Source organism: Pelophylax lessonae (assembly GCF_965119305.1).
Source record: "Pelophylax lessonae genome assembly, chromosome: 5".
Taxonomy (NCBI): Eukaryota; Metazoa; Chordata; class Amphibia; order Anura; family Ranidae; genus Pelophylax; species Pelophylax lessonae.
In genome coordinates this window covers 4417126-4438068 of record NC_138772.1, presented here as the reverse complement: position 1 = coordinate 4438068, position 20943 = coordinate 4417126, and the positions used below count along the sequence as shown (strand labels likewise).

The 20943-nt window shown below is 46.9% G+C and overlaps 1 protein-coding gene across 4 annotated transcripts in view; it reads right to left on the bottom strand.

The window, feature by feature from the left end:
• The window catches only part of ADGRB1 (adhesion G protein-coupled receptor B1), a 912987-nt gene that overhangs the window by 349955 nt on the left and 542089 nt on the right, over positions 1 to 20943 (bottom strand). For all 4 annotated transcript variants that reach the window (XM_082259420.1, XM_082259422.1, XM_082259423.1 and 1 more), the window contains one exon: positions 19094 to 19172. In XM_082259420.1, coding sequence (XP_082115546.1) covers positions 19094 to 19172 — 79 coding nt within the window. The remainder of the gene's footprint in view (positions 1 to 19093; positions 19173 to 20943) is intronic.

Sequence of the window (20943 nt, the reverse complement as noted above, 5' to 3'; positions counted from 1 at the left end):
ACTGGCCCGCCATCTTCCCAGCATCGCAGAAAAGGCCTAAACCAAGATTGAAAAATACCCACCCATCCCGGCGGGGTCTCTGCTAACATATTACCAAGATTATACTTTAAAAAAAGCAGAGAAAAGAAAACTATAGGGTTGACCATTCCTAGACCACCCTCCCGCCTGGACAGGTAAGTTACATTGCGTTTGATCAGGTTCAGCCTATTTCCCCATAACAGTTGGAAAAAGCAGCTGTACACCCTTGCATAGAGAGATTCCGGCAAGATACAGACAAAGCTGACATATAAAAAGATTGGGATCAGGTAAGTTTTAATCAAGTCAACCCTTTCCCTCAAGGAAAGTTTCCATTTCTTCCAGCTTGCCACCTTGGCATTGGCATTCAACAACCTGCTTTCCCAATTTCGATGACCATAGTCACCAGGACCAAATTTGATGCCCAACACTTTAATTTCCTGCTGGGGCTCTGGGAAGGCATCCGGAAGTTCGAAGCTTTCACCCTCCTCACCCATCCAGAAAACTTCACTCTTTTCATGATTGATTTTAGAGCCAGAAGCCTCAGTGTACTGCTCTATCACAGAGACCACCTCCTGCGCCTCCTCCATCCCAGAGATAATAACAGACACATCATCGGCATAGGCCACGACCTTCAAAGGCGGCACACCAGCAATGCCCAAAGGCACCCCACACAACGATCCACTCTCTAACCTTCTTATGAAGGGGTCGATTGTGAATACATATAGCAGGGGGCTCAAAGGACACCCCTGGCGCACCCCAGAGCCAACCTCAAAAGGCCGTCCAACCCAACCATTAACAAGTGGGAAGCTCTCAGCCCCTTTATATAATGTTTTCAACCAATCAATAAACCTCCCCTGCAGGCCGTATCTACCAAGTAGCAAATACAGGTACTCATGATTGACTCGATCAAAAGCCTTCGCCTGATCCAATGCCAGCAAGTACTTTCTCCATCCAGCAGCCCTGCATCGCTCCAAAGCCTCCCGGACAGCTAAAATTGCTGAAAAGGTACTTCTGCCCTGGACCGAGCAGTGCTGATGATTGGACAACAAATCGCCTGCTACTGACGAAAAGCGCCAAAAAAGAATCTTCGCCAAGATCTTTCTATCAACATTGAGAAGACTGATGGGGCGCCAGTTCTCAATTATTGAGGGGTCTTTACCTTTTGACAGAAGAATCACAGCGGATTGCCTCATGGAGGGAGGGAGAGAACCCTCTTCTAAACAGCTGTTATAAACCTCCGCTAAAAAGGGAGCCAGAATGGACTTAAAACACTTGTAAAATTCAGCTGTCAACCCATCTGGTCCAGGCGACTTTTTGGTAGCCAGCTTCTCTATAGCACGAACTACCTCATCCGCTGAAATTGGTTCTGTCAAATCCATCAAAGGCAATGTATCATTTCCCAATCCTGGAGTAGAATCCAGAAAGCTTTCCATCCTGTCCCGACTAAGGTCCTTTCTTCCCAGAAGGTCTGCGTAATATGACCTGAAGATCTCCAGGATCCCTGATCTGGACTTCACCAGGGAACCCGTACTATCCCTCAGACCTATGACCGTCTTAACTGCTATGCCTTGCTTACAGTTCTGGTAAGGATCAGGCGAGTGATATTTCCCATAATCTCTCTCCAGAACCAAGGAGGCATGCCGGTCGTATTGACACTTCCTAAGAAGAAGCTTTACCTCCGAGATCTCCCCTGGATCTCCTCCATACGAGACAAGACGATCAAGCTTCCTCCGCAAATGCTGGTAGGCAATATACATACCAAGCTGCTTCTTCTTACTTATGGCCTTGAAAAGTCCAATCGCCCTTTGTTTCACAAGCTCCCACCACTCTGACTTACTGCTGCAAAAGTCCAGAATAGAAACCTGTGCCTGAAAAAAATCCTCAAAGGATTGTCTTACCTCTACATCTTCCAGGAGAGCCGAATTCAGTTTCCAGGTACCCCTTCCCCTGGGTGGAGTGTCCGAGGCATTCAGAGTCACAGACAGCATACAGTGGTCAGAGAACTCCACCGCCCTCAACTCCGAGAAAGCAGAGTTCTCCTTTAAAAAAAACCTATCTATCCTACTCTGACTATTCCCTCTCTGAAACGTGAATCCCGTGCTGCCAGGGCAGTGCTTAATGTGCACATCTACCAGGCCTGCTTGTCTAACCATATCTCTAAGAAAAACGCTATCATAACCCAGCCTGTCTATGGAGACCCTCCTGTCTTCAGGCCTAATTATGGTGTTAAAGTCACCTCCAAAGACAACCTGCTGGGATGTAAAAAGGAAGGGCTTGATCTTTGTGAAGAGGCATTTCCTGTCCCATTTTGACTGCGGTCCATAGATATTGATGAGGCGCAGGTCCTGCCCCCTAACAGAGACGTCTAGGACCATGCATCTCCCCATTTCTACCTCAATTATCCGCCGGCACGTTACCATATCGGTTTTAAAAAGAACCGCTACTCCGCTGCAAGGCTCAGCCGCAAGAGACCAAAAGGAGGGACCGCATCTCCACTCCCTTTTTGCTAGATGGACATCGGCCAAAGTATTGAGCCAGGTCTCTTGCAAAAATAAAATCTCAGCATCAAACTCACTGAGCAAAAATAAGGCAATATCACGAGCTCTTTCAGATTTCACGCTGGCGACATTAATGGTCGCCACCTTTATCAGAGCGGGCACTGCCATCAGGATGATTGGGGTAGTCGTTTCTTAACCTCCACCACACTCTCATCACCCGAAACAGCTCTCTTTACACTATGTGACTCCCCCTCATCCATAGATGATAAACAAATAGATAAATCCGACACCAACTCCTCCCCTGATAAAACCGAAAATGTGTTGCCAAGAGGAACCCCTCCTGGCTCTAACTGTAAGGAAGAAACGACCGCTTTACTGGTCTTCCTCTTCTTCTTTTTCTTCCTCTTTGTCCTCTCCCACCCCTCCTCATCCGAATCCTCCACAACAGAGGGTGAGACATGGGACATGGACACCCCTCCCTCAACCCCATCGACCCCATCACCATCCAGCACCCCTGCACCCTCTTGGCCACGTTTGCGGTGTCGAGAGACAGGGACTGGAGGTGGAGTAGGCCGAGGGGGAAGATCCACTATACCCGCCCCCCCAGCAGCTTCCGCTAGTCTGGAGGATCTACGCACAGTAGATGTTGGAACAACCACAGGAGGGACAGACTCAGGGACCACATCACCAGGGGAAACAAAATCTGACACAACAGACACAGGAAGGACAGACTCAGGGACCACATCACCAGGGGAAACAGAATCTGACACAACAGACACAGGAGGGGCAGCAACAATTTCCTCTCTAACTTCAGCTGCTTCATCTTCTTTATCAAGCCTCTGCAGCTCAGTCTCCAATCCTGGCAAGTTATGCAGTGCCTCTGGGCACTGGCTATATGGGTGACCCAGCTGCTGGCACAAATTGCACCGAATCTGGGTGCATTCTCTGGCCAAATGGCCTAAATCCTGGCACAGTGAGCACTTCTTGTGGGTGCAGGACGATGCAAAGTGGCCTTTATCACCACATTTATTGCACACCTTAGGCTGACCTTGGTAGAAAATGGTCAGCCTATCCCTACCCAGAAAGGCTGAGCAGGGAAGTTGCTGAACTACATCGCCCAGCACCCCCAATTTTAGTGACACTGTCCAGGCCCCTGTCCATATCCCATGCTCATCAAGGACCTTCCGCAGTGGAGTGAGGACCTCGCCATATCGGCGTAGCCATACTAATAAATCAGCCTCTGGTATGGATTCGTTACGCACCAAAATGGTCACTGATTTTATCAGAGGCTGCCTTGAAATTACCTTTGGCACCAAACCACTCCACTGCTGAAGGCCCTTGCACCTCCTAAATCTCTCCCAGAAGAGATCCAAACTTTCAGGTTTTACAAACGACAAATCAAATTCATAACTCCCCACCGGGCAAATTAAAGCAAAAATATCACAGGCTTTAAACCCCATTTCCAAAATCAACTCAGCCACCCTCCCCCTTACTGGTGGAGTTCCATCCCCCACCCACCTCAACTGTACCACATTCCTCCTCCTATACCCACCAAACCTCCCTGAATTTTGACTAATAACAGAATTCCCACCACCCACCCTGGTGTGACTCCCCAAAGCTGAAGCATAGCTTCCCACATTCCTCCCAGCAGAAAATCCATCAGTTTTTTTTAAATTATCTGACACACACTTAGCAGATAATGATTGCACAGATTCGGGATTGATCTGTGCAATCGAATCTTTCCTCTGCTGAGCAGGAGGAGAAATGTCATTTTTATTTTTCCCAGCATTACTAACCCCTTCACCACCACCCACCACATTCATTGCTTTAACATTAATGTCATTTTTTATACTTGCTGGGATATTTATTATTCCTGTTGTCTTCACAGCAGAATCCATAGTTGGTGCTGCACTGGTAAGAACTCCAGCTGTCATCTTCTCTTCCACTAGGACATGGTTTTCAGCTGTGGAAATAGCATTCTGTTTTAACACAGCAACAGGTGAAACATTGCAGGAGACTTCCATAGCTGCTTCACTTCCAGCACTATGTTGATCCCCTCCCCCACCAGAAATCAGCTGGTCAATCAGCACTGGAAGACTGGGAGGCTCAGGTGAACATGAAGCATGCTCTTTGGAGCTGGCAGCCATTTTGCTTGCTGTGGGACTACTGGTCTCAGCCAGAGCAGCAAAATCCATGCCTGGGGTGTTAGATGCAGGTCCATCCACATTCATCTGATGGTCCAGGAATTCATTGGTCAGGGATTTTCCTTGCATGTCTGCACTCGGTTTCTCCACAGCAGAATCTCCAATAGGTAGCTGTATGCAGAGCTCCTTCTCACCTGGGACACCATCCACTACAGCAGGTGGGGCAGACATGCTGGAAGGCAGCATGATGTACTGGAATTTCTCCACCAGTACTGGCTTTGCTGACTTGAATCTCCTCTGCCCATCCTCAGGGATTTCTGATGGATCATCAGAAAAGACAAACTTGTCTGCTTTCAGGGGGGACTCCATCTCCTGGATAAATGTCAGGGATCCATGTCCACTCTCAACCCCCTGGCTGGTTGCCGCTGGTGATTCCCAGTTCTGGCATGGGGGGAGAGGTGCAGAGGCAGATGGAGCCGGGTCATCCATTAACTGAGCCTGCTGATCCACAGAACTTGCTGATGCTTGGCTGGTAAATCGCCTCTCATTGTCAAACTTTTCTTTAAATGCTCCACTTCGGTCTTTCAGCCTTTCCAATAATAAAGCTTGTTCCTTTACCTTTTCCTCCAATTCTTGTAACTCAGGCTTCATGGCTGTGCGATTTTTACTCCAGGCCTGGAAATACTTGGTTTTGAAGGATTTGTGTTCAGCCTTCAAAACTTTAAGTTTTTCTTCCGCTCTCCCAATCGCCCTAAAACGATTGATAACCTTCTGGCTGAAGACATCCGCATTCTCATCAGGGCCTGGACCCACAGACAGGTCCTCCACCTCCTCCTCACTAGGCCCCGTGTCATCAGGGGGATCCCTCCCAGGGCCTCCCCCAGGATCAGGCATTGTTCCTGGGCCAAGCTAGCAAGCAAGGCCCAGGCTTGAAAAGGGCTGGATCTCACAGAGAGCTCCTTGGGTGTGTCCTCCTCCTTCTTCCCACTGACCACCAATGTAAGAACATTCTTCCCACTGACCACCAATGTAAGGAACATTCTTCCCACTGACCACCAATGTAAGGGACATTCTTCCCACTGACCACCAATGTAAGGAGCATTCTTCCCACTGACCACCAATGTAAGGGACATTCTTCTCACTGACCACCAATGTAAAGGACATTCTTCCCACTGACCACCAATGTAAAGGACATTCTTCCCACTGACCACCAATGTAAGGGACATTCTTCCTTCTGACCACCAATGTAAGGAGCATTCTTCCCACTGACCACCAATGTGAGGAGCAAAGTCTCCACCTCCTCCTGTACTTTTCTGCAGGCAGCTTGCAGTGGGTGGAGCCTTCTGGGCCCCTCCCACACCTTCACATTCACTCTTTGTGCAGAGTGATTGGTCTTTTCTCCGCCCCTCCAGTAGTTTTGCCTGGGCCCCACCCACTCCTCTTCTCTTCTCTTCTCTGTGCAGCACAGTGATTTTACAAAGTAACATCTGGGTTTGCAGAGGCATTTGACGCTCACCAAGGTGATTTATATCTTTTTTAGCTATTAAAGAATTTTAGTAAAAGTTTTTTTTTTTTTCTGCCCGGAGTTCAGCTTTAACAGTTTAATCTCCTGTATGAGCCGATTTGTCTTTGTAGCGCTAATAATCCATTTTACTTCTTCACCTGAAATTCCCTTTTGAATTGTAATTAGCAGCTCTTCAGATTACTCCTAATTCCCGCCTTGTCCTCCATACAGTACATCAGAAGTCGGTAATAATGCTTCAGATCTGAGATCCCAATCATCTGATAATCAGATACAGGAGATGAAGACTTCTCCTCCATTACGGCTTCCATTACCGAAGAGAACGAGCGCCGCAATCGTGCAGAGCTTACAATTCACACAGATGGGGGGTGAGGTGGTGGTGGGCAGAAAATTAGAGGGATTTTTTTGGGGGGGTTTTCTGGAGGAGTTTGTCTGAGAGAAAAAAACGTAGCAAAATTATAAGAAAAAAAAAAAATAGATGAGCCGAAAGATTTCGTCACTTTGGTGCAAAATGTATCAAAAAAGACAAAGAAGGATAAAAATGGAAGTTTTGTACTTACCATAAAATGCATTTCTCCGAGTTCATCGACGGACACAAACGCTCCATAAATCATACCCAGTGGGTTATATTGCCTCCTCCAGGAATAGGACAAGGCAGAACAAAAACAACTGGCTATGCCCATGAGCCGTCCTCAGCTGGTATATAACCCCCCTCTCTGCTCTAGGTAATCAGTTTAGTAGCAAACAGTATTAAAAGTATCAGAACTCCACAGAGGGGTTGGTGCTGTGTCCGTCGATGAACTTAGAGAAATGGATTTTACGGTAAGTACAAAAATCCAGTTTTCGCTTTCATTCAACGATGGACACAGCGCTCCATAAATCATAACTAGTGGGACGTCCAAAAGCAGTGCCAAAAGAAAAATAAGTGGTGGGGAAAATACCCCAAGGCTAAACATAAGAGCCCCTAACCCAGACACAGGAGCCATAACCGGGACACAAGAGCCATAACCGGGACACAAGAGCCTTAACCGGGACACAGAAACCTTAACCGGGACACAGGAGCCTTAACCGAGACACAGGAGCCTTTACTCGGGACACAGGAGCCTTAACCGGGACACAGGAGCCATAACCGAGACACAGGAGCCATAACCGAGACACAGGAGCCTTAACCGGGACACATGAGCCTTAACTGGGAGACAGGAGGCTTAACCGGGACACAGGAGCCATAACCGGGACACAAGAGCCATAACCGGGACACAAGAGCCATAACCGGGACACAAGAGCCATAACCGGGACACAAGAGCCTTAACCGGGACACAGGAGCCTTTCTTAACCAGGACACAGGAGCCATAACCGAGATACAGGAGCCTTTGCTCGGGACACAGGAGCCTTAACTGGGACACAGAAGCCATAACCGGGACACATGAGCCATAACCGGGACACATGAGCCATAACCGGGACACAGGAGCCATAACCGGGACACAGGAGCCATAACCGGACACAGGAGCCTTAACTGGGACACAGGAGCCATAACCGGGACACAGGAGCCATAACCGGGACACAGGAACCTTAACTGGGTCACATGAGCCTTAACCGGGAGTCCGGGACACAGAAACCTTAACCGGGACACAGGAGCCATAACCGTGATACAGCAGCCATAACCGTGATACAGCAGCCCCGTCTGAAAGATAAAGCTTTGCGGCCAAAAGAAGCATCCACAGATGCCAAAGTAGAATTTTGTGAAGGTATGCACCGAAGACCAAGTGGCCGCCTTGCAAACTTGCAATATTGATGCCTGATAACGGAAGGCCCAAGAAGCACTCAGCGCCCGAGTAGAATGTGCCGTGAAGGGGGAAAGGTGGAACCTGACCCTTCACTACCTCAATACCGGCACCTTCACCCCCCTTCCTTCCCAGACCAATTTTCAGTCATGCTACACTGTACCCAAATAAAATTTTTACCTTTTTGTTTTTTCACACAAATAGAGCTTTCTTTTGGTGGTATTTCTTCACCACTGGGTTTTATATTTTTTGCGAAATTAGCGGAAAAAAAAAGCGAAAATTTAGAAAAAAAAAATATTTTCTAGTTTCTGTTTAAAAAAAATCCAATAAAAATCAAATTTCGTAATAAATTTAGGAAAATGGCGGGTGAGAGTGCGAGCTCCCGCTATGCGAAGTGTGAATGGGACCTTAGATGTGGTGGCTGCATTAGCCATTCCATAGTCCAAATTTGGTCAAGGACATAATTTGGAATATCACTCCCCCCCCCCTTTTGTTTATATAGAACTCCAAGAGCAGTAGGCGAGCGGCGGGATTGGACATGTTGTTTTTTTTTTTTTTTTTATTTCAACAAATCAGTGGCCATCGATTATCCCGACTGACAAATGCAACTGCTGAACGTAATTGATGATGGATTTACGTCGCAAGACATTTTTTAAGGGTGTTTTATTTATTTTTTAACTCCCTCCTGCCCACCCCAGCATTCCTTTAAGAGGTTATGAATGCCCAGGAAGAATTGGCAACCATGTCAGCACTGTGATTGGCTGTCACAGTGGTCACATGATGTGGGACCATTAGTAGGGACTGAGATCTCTGAGCTGGGAGCACGTAGTGAGATCACTCTCAGGCACAAAAACATTGTCCATTAAAGCCCAAGCTTTTGTCACTGCAACTATGTATTACATGGGTGGCAACAGGTTCAAGGGCTTGTCATAATGTGTGCGACTTTACTGATAATTTACTTTTTTTTTTTGTGCATGAGTAGGGGTACTCATTTATATGTACCCATCCGCATACCCCTACAACCACTATGCCAGAGTTGTAGGGGAGAGGCTCTTGATCTTGGGGACAAGTTGCTTTGCCAGGGGTCTTCTTCTTGGCAAGGTACTCCCCCATGTCGTGGGCATGTGACCAAGTATGGTTTAGAACAGGGGTCTTTAAACTATGGCCCTCCAGTTGTTCAGGACCTACAATTCCCATCATGCCTAGTCATGTCAGAGTCTTACAATGCCTCATGGGATGTGTAGTTTTGCCACAGCTGGAGGGCCGTAGTTTGAGGATCCCTGGTTTAGGAGGAGCTGGTGGGGAATGGTGGGATGCACTCTTTCCCCCTTTTTTTGCCTCCCAGGCTGCATGCTTGAAAAAGGGTTTGGTCTGGATTTTGGAGGAACTATATGTCTTTTTTTTGTTTTTTTGGGGATTTTTTTGTGGGATTTCCCCTTGATATCCATATAAAACCTAATCAAGCATAAGGGTCTGGCATGTACCATTAGTGGGAACTCCACACAACTTGTTTTTTTACTAAGGTCCCTATCGCACTTGTACGGCCTGAAAGTCACGCAACTCTGGCACGACTTTAATGCAGCTTTGCCACCTGACTTTGGCGTTGATGCGACTTTAACTCAACTTGAAGCTGGGCCTGTGTAATCTTGAGGTCTATGGACCTCCAGTTGCATCAAAGTTGGACTAAAGTAGTGCAGGGACTACTTTGAAGTCACTCTGTCTTGAAGTTTCACAGATATGAATGGTACTCATTGGAAATCATGGGGTATGACTCGTCATGCGACTTTGCAGTCCCAAGTCACAGGACAAGTTGCACAAGTGTGAAAGGGGCCTAACACGTTTACTAAATTGTTATCTATGATAAGGGAAAGTTTCATTGCCATAGAAGGTTGTATACATTGTATAGACTTCTCTGGTAGAGTCACGACATCCTCCAGGCATGTTATTCAAAGGAATTTTACATTTTTAATGTTTCCATTAAAATCCGCTTAATGGAATTCTTAAGCATTTTTTTTTCTTTGGTACATGCCCCCAGGGCATTGGCCAGCCCCCCTTGCCATGTGCCTAGAAAAATGGCCATTACTCTTTTTTAACATTTACCTCTCATTGACCAAGACCAGACCTAGATCAAACCAGGCCAGACCAAGACCAGAGTAAATCAAGACCAGACCAAGACCAAACCTAGACTAGACGTAGACCAGACCAAGACCAGCCCTAGGCGAGACCAGACCAGACCAAGACAAGACAAAGACCGAACCAAGACCAAGATCCGACCTATACCCGACCAACACCAGATCAACACCAAGACCAAACCAAGACCAGACCAAGATCAGGCCAAGATCAGACCTAGACCAGACCAAGACAAGACCTAGACCAGATCAGACCAAGACTGAACCAAGACCAAGAATAGACCTAGACCAGACCAAGGCCAGACCAAACCAAGACCATTTATTGCTTGAACTACATGGACTTGTGTCTTTTTTCAACCAGACTAACTTTGAAACTATGACCAGACCAAAATTAGACCAAGACTATACCAAAGACAAGACCTAGACCAGAAGACCTGTTTTTTTGCTAACACCTGTACTAGATTGTTATCTATGATAATGGAAAGTTTCAAAGCCATACTTCCCAAAACTGCGCTCTTTGCTAAACAATATCAAATGGGATAGTACCCTGGTAACAAAGAACATGGAGGAAAAATGGGAGTGCTTCAAGAGCATAATCAACAAAGGGATTGTCCAGTGCATTCCAAAGGGAAATAAATTTAAAAGAGCAAAAGTAAACCCTGGGTGGCTAAATCAAACAAAAAATGAATATTAATACTAAAGAAAAGGCCTTAAAAAATACAAGGCTGAGGGGTCATTGGCAGCATTCAAGCATTACAAAGAGTGTAATAAGAAATGTAAAGGTGAAATCAAGGCAGCTAAAATAGAACACGAGAGACATATAGCGGAAGAGAGTAAAAAGAACCCCAAGAAATTCTTTAAGTATATAAACAGTAAGAAAGCGAGTCCAGAACACATTGGCCCCATAAAAGACGACAAAGGGAATCTGGCCAGAGAGGACAGAGAAAAGGCGGAAGTGTTAATTAATTTCTTCTCTTCAGTCTTCACAAAAGGATTGAGGGGCTTCACTAACCCAGCTTGTAATGCTAAATTAAACAACACACCTCAGGAAATACTGCCATGGCTAACAGAAGATAGACTTAGAACTAAACTAGAGAAACTTAACATAAATAAATCACCGGGACCGGATGGCTTGCACCCGAGGATTCTTAAAGAGCTCAGCCAGGTGATTGCCAGACCATTATTCTTGATCTTTAAGCATAATCTACAGACGGGCATGATGCCAGCTGATTGGAAAAAAGACAATGTGGTACCAATATTTAAAAAGGGGCCGAGATATATCCCGGGTAACTATAGACCTGTCAGCCTAACTGTAGTCTGCAAAATTTTGGAGGGGATGTTAAGACACTATATACAAGACTTTAGTCATGAAAACTGCATTATTAGTAGTAATCAGCATGGATTCATGAAAAATTGTTCTTGCCAGACCAATCTAATAACCTTCTACGATGAAGTGAGTTGCTATCTAGATAAAGGAAGGCCTGTGGATAAAGGAAGGCCTGTGGATGTGGTGTATCTGGATAAAGGAAGGTCTGTGGATGTGGTGTATCTGGATAAAGGAAGGCCTGTGGATGTGGTGTATCTGGACTTTGCAAAGGCATTTCACACAGATCCCCACAAACGCTTACTGTACAAACTAAGGAAGGTAGGTATGGACCATAGGGTGCCTGGATAGAGAACTGACTGCAGGGGAGAGTCCAGAGGGTGATGATTAATGGGGAGTACTTGGATTGGTCGGGTGTGGAAAGTGGGGTCCACCAAGGTTCTGTCCTGGGACCAATCCTGTTTAATTTATTCATAAATGATCTAGAGGAGGGGATATCGAGTACAATCTCAGTATTTGCGGATGATACTAAACTAAGCATGCCAATATCTTCTATGCAGGGTGTGGAAACCTTACAAGCGGACCTGAACAAAATAATGGGATGGGCAACTACATGGCAGATGAGGTTTAATGTTGAAAAATGTAAAGTAATGCACTTGGGCATCTGAAACACGAAAGCAAGCTACTCACTAGGGGGGGAACCTCTGGGTGAATCCAAGATGGAAAAGGACCTGGGGGTGCTGGTAGACAACAGGCTTGGCAGTGGCATGCAATGCCAAGCCGCTGCAAGCAAAGCCAACAGAATACTGGGATGTATAAAAAAGGGGATTCACTCCAGAAATAAAGAGATTATTCTCCCACTCTACAAGACTCTGGTCCGGCCACATCTGGAGTATGCTGTCCAGTTCTGGGCACCGGTCCTCAGGAAGGATGTGCTGGAACTGGAGAGAGTCCAGAGAAGGGCAACAAAAAGAATTAGGGGAATGGAGGTCATCAGCTATGAGGAAAGACTACAAGCATTGAACTTATTCTCTCTAGAGAAGAGATGCTTGAGGGGGGATATGATATCAATGTACAAATACTGTACTGGTGATGACCCTAGCATAAGGAACACATTTTTCAGAGAAAGGGAATACAACAAGACACGTGGCCACTCACTAAAACTAGAGGAAAAACGGTTTAACCTTAAAATACGTAATACTGTCAGAGCAGTAAGGATGTGGAATTCTCTTCCACAAGCAGTGGTATCAGCAGGGAGCATCGATAGTTTCAAAAGACTATTAGATGGGCACCTTAAAGATCACAACATACAGGGGTATACAATGTACAACATACAGGGGGTATACAATGTACAACATACAGGGGGTATACAATGTACAACATACAGGGGGTATACAATGTACAACATACAGGGGTATACAATGTACAACATACAGGGGTATACAATGTACGGTTAACAGCAAACACACACACACATCCTAGGTTGAACTGGATGGACTGATGTCTTTTTTTTAACCTCACTAACTATGTAACTATGTAGGTTGTATACATCGTATAGATGTGCCACTTCTCTGGTAGAAATTGGGGGGGAGGGTGGGACTTTAAATAAGGCGCACGATGGGAAAGTCGTACGTTTCCATCCCTGTTATTTGGAAAACAACTTAAATTTTAATATTTCCCTTAAGGCATTACTAAAATCCACTTAATGGAATTCTTAAACATTTTTTTTTCTTTAGTACATGTCCCCCAGGGCATTGGCCAGCCCCCCATGTGGCTAAAAAAATGGCCATTACTCTTTTTTAACATTCGCATCCCATTGGCTAAGACCAGACCTAGATCAGTCCTTCACCAGACCAGGCCAGACCAAGACCAGACCAAATCAAGACCAGACCAAGATCAAACCTAGACCAGACCTAGACCAGACCAAGACTAGACCAAGACCAGACCTAACCAGACCAGACCAAGACCAAGACCAAGATCCGACCTATACCAGACCAAGATCAAACCAAGACCAAAAACAAACCTATGCAAGACCAAACCAAGACCAGATCAAGATCAGGCCAAGATCAGACCTAGACCAGACCTAGACCAGACCAAGACCAAATCCGACCTATACCAGACCAAGACCAAACCAAGACCAAAAACAAACCTATGCAAGACCAAACCAAGACCAGATCAAGATCAGGCCAAGATCAGACCTAGACCAGACCAAGACAAGACCTAAACCAGACCAGACCAGACCAAACCAAGACCAAGAATAGACCTAGACCAGATCAAGGCCAGACCAAACCAAGACAATTTATTTGTAGAAGTAGATGGACTTGTGCCTTTTTTTCAGCCAGACTATGTAACTCTGACCAGACCGAGATCAAACCAAGACCAAGTTCAGACCAAGACCACACAGAGACAAAACCAGAAGAGGACCAGGCCAAGACCAGACCAAGACAAACTGAATTGTACCCAGGTGCATTTGGCTGATGGCTAGACAGAACCTCTATCAGGTTTTTATCGTTGGCAGTATTTCCATCAGGGAGATTCCCGCTTTTTAACTGTCCTAATCACAGATCACCAACAGCATAAAATTGAAGGTAAATGCAAATTTTGGGTTGTTCTCAAAACAGGAATAGAGGGGAAATCTTTCAACAGGGACACTCGTTTCCATGGCAGGATTTCTCTTACATTGGGAAGATATCCTTTCACTTTCTGTTCTCTGAATAGCTAAAAGCTTTTCAGTAGACGCTCCTCTAAGTATAGTCAAAGCAGTTTTTTCCCCCCGTTTTGGATGGAGTACACACAGTTTAGGAAAACGATAATTAGCAATGGCCAGTATGACTCTCATTAAAGCGTGTTGCAGTTTTCTTCGTTGTGTTATAACTTCAAATCGGTTTAGTTTACTCGCATACGGCTCTCTGTAACAAAGTAAACAAGGCAATCATCCTAATCCGCTGCCTTTATTTGCTTGCCCGCTTTCAGCTAGTGTGTAAAAAATAAATAAATAAACCGAAGCAATTTCAGTCGGCTAATTGGCCTGGGCAGAATAAAGGGACGTGTTTGCGTTTTAATAAGATGGTCTTAGAATAATAATAATAAAAAAAAAATAGTCACGGCCCGGAGGAGGATGTAGTGCTGCTAATCAGCGCGGAACAGATTTGGCGTGCTGCCTTGGGATGTTTCTGCCTCTGCCTCCGTCTTAAAGGAAGACGGAGAATGCATTCCCACAAAACGCACAGCCCAGAGCGCCTCTTGGAAAGCTGCAGGAGCGCTCCTCCCCATGCGCAGCCGCCCAGACACCACCTCCCCCACGCTCATCTCCCAGGTTCTATGGGGTGGGGAGTATTTATTGTCAACCCTTCCGGCCATGCAAAGAACAATGACCCTCCGCTACAATGTCATGAAAATGGACCCCGTTCCATCGCGTTAACCGTTCCTTCGCTCCCCTGCCGGGCTAAGATGGACGGATGTAACTGTGGAGTAAGTGCCGTAGCCCGTGGCCACAGAAGATGCCAATAATAAGATAATATTTCAGCCTGGACATCAACTTAAGTGTGGTCATCTTATTTCAAGGTCCATTTGGTCTGAATGGAGATAAAAGCCCATTATGCCGAGAGGCTTCCACACGGTAAAATATTACACAAGCTTATCGCCCACTTCTGAGATTGCTGGAAAAATGAGGAAACTCTAAGCATAGCTAGTAAAAGGATGAAGGAGGAAGAGACCATGATCCATAGTCAAGCTATAGGAGGCAGTGGAGTCTCTCTGATGGTCCAGGACATGGGGCTAAGCCATAGATGCCAATGTAACCAAAGAACCCAAATCTGACCTCCAGCCTCTCCTTCGGGCTTCAGCAGTTGTACTGGCTCCTCTGCTCTACTGAATTTGCTCCAATTTTACTGCACACTGTGAGCTTCTCAGGGTTCGCTGAGACCTGAAAGTTACTTCATGTTAAAACATGTCCAAAACTTTCTAAACAATGGGATAGTTTACTGTCCTTCAGATTTTTTTTTTTGGGGGGGGGAGGCTTGTGGCCACCAGGAGTACAAAATGTCCTAGCATCGGTGAGAATAAACAATGCCCCATCATTGATGTCGTAGGGAGGAATAGTGTCCCATCATTGGTGTCATTAGGAGGAATAGTGCCCCATAATTTATGTCGTAGGTAGGAATAGTGTCCCATCATTGGTATCAGTGGAGGAATAGTGCCCCATCATTGATGTCGTAGGTAGGAATAGTGCCCCATCATTGGTATCAGTGGAGGAATAGTGCCCCATCATTGATGTCATAGGGAGGAATAGTGCCCCATCATTGGAGTCAGTGGGGGGAATAGTGTCCCATCATTGGTGTCAGTGGGGGGAATAGTTTCCCATCATTGGTGTCAGTGGGAGGAATAGTGCCCCATCATTGGTATCAGTGGAGGAATAGTGCCCCATCATTGATGTCATAGGGAGGAATAGTGCACCATCATTGGAGTCAGTGGGGGGAATAGTGTCCCATCATTGGTGTCAGTGGGGGGAATAGTTTCCCATCATTGGTGTCAGTGGGGGGAATAGTTTCCCATCATTGGTGTCAGTGGGAGGAATAGTGTCCCATCATTGGTGTCAGTGGGGGGAATAGTTTCCCATCATTGGTATCAGTGGGAGGAATAGTGCCCCATCATTGGTGTCAGTGGGGGGAATAGTTTCCCATCATTGGTATCAGTGGGAGGAATAGTGCCCCATCATTGGTATCAGTGGGAGGAATAGTGCCCCATCATTGGTGTCAGTGGGAGGAATAGTGCCCCATCATTGGTGTCATTGGGAGGAATAGTGTCCCATCATTGAAGTCATTGGGAGGAATAGTGCCTCATTATTGATGTCATTGGGAGGAATAGTGCCTCATAATTGATGTCATAGGGAGGAATAGTGCCCCATCATTGGTGTCATTGGGAGGAATAGTGCCCCATAATTGAAGTCATTGGGAGGAATAGTGCCTCATAATTGATGTCATAGGGAGGAATAGTGCCCCATCATTGGAGTCATTGGGAGGAATTGTGCCCCATCATTGGAGTCATTGGGCCCCATTGTTGGTGTCATTGGGAGGAATCGGACCCTTCACTGGTGTCAGTAAATAAAATAGTGCCCAGAGGGCCAGATAAAAAGAAATCAAAGGGCCGCAGTACTGCAGAGTATGCAAAGGCATGTATTGGGGAAGGACTGCATTTTATCTGATGGAAACTTTATGGCCTATTCTGAATCTGAAACCATGGCTATTAATATGGGGGTGTTTCTCCTTTCTTGTGACTTTAACAGCCTCCACTCTCCTGGGAAGGCTTTTCACAAGATTTTGGAGGGTGTCTGCGGGAAGTTGTGCCCATTTGTGAGGTCAGGTACTGATGTTGGTTGAGAAGAACCAGATCACCATCTGTGTTCTAATTCATCCCAAAGGTGTTCAGGAGTGAGTTGAGATTAGGGCGCTCTGCAGGACAATTGAGTTCCTCCACATCAAACTGGTCTCATCATGTCTTTATGGAGCTGGCTTTCTACACAGGGGGGCACAGTCATGCTGGAACAGAAAGGGTCTTCCCCAAACTGTCCCCACAGGGTTAGAAGAGCACAATTGTCTACAATGTCTCTGTAAGATGCTGGACTAACCAGTTCCTGTCCTTGCTATAGCCAACTCTCGCTACAGCACGGCTCTCCATTTCTGGAAGGACGTCCATGGATGCTCTCCCACATGCACGCCTCCCATGCCCCCCCCCCCCCCCCTGGGGCGCACATCGGGCGCGTTCTGCGACCGCTATATCCTTTGGACACAGCTGATCACAGATTGTGGTAAAGGACCAATCACAGCTGGTCACATGTAAACAGACTTGCCAGGTATCGGCTTTCCTTTTCTCTTACACTATGTCTGTGGGAGGAAAGGAGAGCTGATAACTGGCAAGTCTGACAGTACATTGCTTACACTGATAATCAGGGCCCTGATCAACAGTGCCTTGATTATCAGTGCAGCCCAATTATTGCCAATCAGTGCCCATCAGTGCAGCTTATCAGTGCCCATCAATGCCGACTACCAGTGCCCATCAGTGCAGCCTTGTCAGTGTTTCCCCATCAGTGGCCATCAGTGCAGCTTATCAGTGCCCGTCAGTGCATCCTCATTAGCACAGCCTCATTAGTGCACATCAGTGCAGCCTCATTAGCACAGCCCTACTAGTGCCCATCAGTGCAGCCTTGTCAATGTTTCCCCATCAGCAGCCATTGGTGCAGCTTATCAGTGCCCGTCACCGCAGCCTATCTGTGCCCCTCAGTGCAGCCTCATTAGCACAGCCTCATTAGTGCACATCAGTGCAACCTCATCAGCACAGCCCTACTAGTGCCCATCAGTGCAGCCTTGTCAGTGTTTCCCCATCAGTGACCATCGGTGCAGCTTATCAGTGCCCGTCAGCGCAGCCTATCTGTGCCCCTCAGTGCAGCCTCATTAGCACAGCCTCATTAGTGCACATCAGTGCAGCCTCATTAGCACAGCCCCACTAGTGCCCATCAGTGCAGCCTTGTCAGTGTTTCCCCATCAGTGGCCATCGGTGCAGCTTTTCAGTGCCCGTCAGCGCAGCCTATCTGTGCCCCTCAGTGCAGCCTCATTAGCACAGCCTCATTAGTGCACATCAGTGCAGCCTCATTAGCACAGCCCCACTAGTGCCCATCAGTGCCCATCAGTGCAGCCTTGTCAGTGTTTCCCCATCAGTGGCCATCGGTGCAGCTTATCAGTGCCCATCAGTGCAGCCTATCTGTGCCCCTCAGTTCAGCCTCATTAGCACAGCCTCATTAGTGCACATCAGTGCAGCCTCATTAGCACAGCCCCACTAGTGCCCATCAGTGCCCATCAGTGCAGCCTTATCAGTGTTTCCCCATCAGTGGCCATTGGTGCAGCTTATCAGTGCCCGTCAGTGCAGCCTATCTGTGCCCATTAGTGCAGCCTCATTAGCACAGCCTCATCAGTGCACATCAGTGCAGCCTCATTAGCACAGCCCCATCAGTGCACATCAGTGCAGCCTCATCAGCACACACCAGTGAAGAAGAAAAAATAGTTATTTGTCAAGTTTCATAACAGAAACTTATTTTTTCTAAATTTTTGGTCTGTTTTCATTTATTTAGCAAAAAATAAAAAACCCAGTGGTGTTTAAATACCACCAAAAAAAAAAAAGCTCTATCTGTCTAAAAAAAAATGATAAAAATGTCATATGGGTACAGTGTTGCATGACCGCGTAATTGTCATTCAAAGTGTGACAGCGCTGAAAGCTGAATATTGGCCTGGGCAGGAAGGGGGTGAAAGTGCCCGGTATTGAAGTGGTTAAAGAGGTGACCACATACTTCTGACCACATGGTACAGGATTAATAGAAAAGTTCACTTTTCCAAGAGGGTGTTAGATCAATCTAGAAAAAAAAAAAATGACGATTGAATGGGAAGAATTGTCATTGTGCTATTTATTAATGTGCTGGAAAGTTTCCACATGGGTGCGTCCGACCTGCCGAGAATTCCCCAGTTTGGTGTTCCAGTCGCAGAGAATCGTATGCTTCAAAGTGCACCATGTATTTCATTATTTATTTATTTGCATGGGTTCAGATAGATCATGAAATCGCATTAATTTTCTAAATCCATTGATAGAAATCTGTAAGAACAAAAATATAAGGTGGTGGTGGCATCTCACCTCTGCAGGGTTAGGAATCCTCCCAGGTTCCTGTACAGCACTGTTCCAATCACAAACATGGCGGAATCATCTGCGGAGTCTGTAACACAAAAAAAAAGAAACTTGTTATGAGCCGCTGCAGGATCCTGGAGCTGCATCAAAGGCTATGGAGGGCGCTAACTCATCCGGGGGATAACAAGCTTTTACTTGGCGGCAGTAGATTTAGGGGGGTTGGGGGGAATAGAGGGATGAATATTCCATAGGGAAAGGTTAGCATATGGGGCCCACCAGTGCCACCTACCAGTTCAGGTCAGTGCCACCCACCTGCCAGTGCCATCCAGTGCCACCTACCAGTGGCCACCAGTGCCCACCAGCGCCACCTACCAGTTCAGGTCAGTGCCACCTGCCAGTGCCCACCAGTGCCACCTACCAGTGGCCACCAGTGCCCACCAGGCCACCTACCAGTTCAGGTCAGTGCCACCTGCCAGTGCCCACCAGTGCCACCTACCAGTGGCCACCAGTGCCCACCAGCGCCACCTACCAGTTCAGGTCAGTGCCACCTGCCAGTGCCCACCAGTGCCATCTACCAGTGCCCACCAGTGCCCACCAGCGCCACCTACCAGTTCAGGTCAGTGCCACCCACCTGCCAGTGCCCACCAGTGCCACCTACCAGTGCCCACCAGTGCCCACCAGCACCACCTACCAGTTCAGGTCAGTGCCACCCACCTGCCAGTGCCCACCAGTGCCACCTATCAGTGCCCATCATCAGTGCTGAATTAGTGTCACCTACCAGTGCCTATCAATGCCAATCAATGCCCATCAGTGCCACCTATTAGTGATCGCAGATGGTGAGCAGTGTCTTGCAGCGGCGGTAAACGCTTCGGGGCCCTCTATCCACCTTCACAGGCCAAGGTTAGACTTGAAATGGCAGAGCACAGGGAGGAAGGGAGGGGGAAGGCGATGTGGACTCTGTGGCTAACCTGGGTGGATTTGGCTCTATTGATTTTTTGGGGGGATTTCCAAAGGGAAGCGATAAAAATGTAACTCATTTGACTACTCAATTTGCACCATAGAGAGGCGAAGGGGTATATCTGGGGGGGTCATTCACACTTAGGCTCGGTTCACATCTATGCATGTCTAGTGTGCGTTCCTGACACACACAAAAAAGTGCTGCTCTTTAGCAGACGCACGGGGGGGGGAGGGGGGGGGGCGCCATTAATTCTTAAGCAAACGCAGGCGTTTTTGCGCACACCAAAACATATGGTGCCACAGCACTATTCAGTTTGGTGCCGCGGGATTTTTAAAAAGACTCGGGAACTTCTTCCCTTGTGTTTCTTGCAGGTAGGGCAGCCCATTCATTTCAACGTAACACCTGAGAATGCACGTGAAACGCGTGCACGCACCTGCACACGCAGTAATGTGGACCAACCTTAAGCCTTCAGTTCCCCTGCATTAACCACTTGCTGACCCTGGCTTTTTCTGACATTTGTTGTTTACAAGTATAAATCAGTATTTTTTGCTAGAAACATTATATATTTCTACAGTATATATATATATTTTTTAGCAGAGACCCTAGGGAATAAAATGGCAGTCTCTGTAATTTTTTTATGTCAGGCGGTATTTAGTCAAATGCAATCCTTTTTGGAAAAAATATATTTTAAACACTTCCCATCTGTGCTATAGCCGAAATACGGCTACAGCGCGGACCTTAATTGGCGGGAGGGCGCCCATGTACATCCTCCAATGCATGAACTCCCTGCGCACTCCCTGCGGAGCATGCACAGCTCGCTCTGTGATCAGTGAGTCCATGAGACTCGGCTGATCGGCTGATCACAGGTCTGATCCCAGCCCTTTACCACGTGATCAGCTGT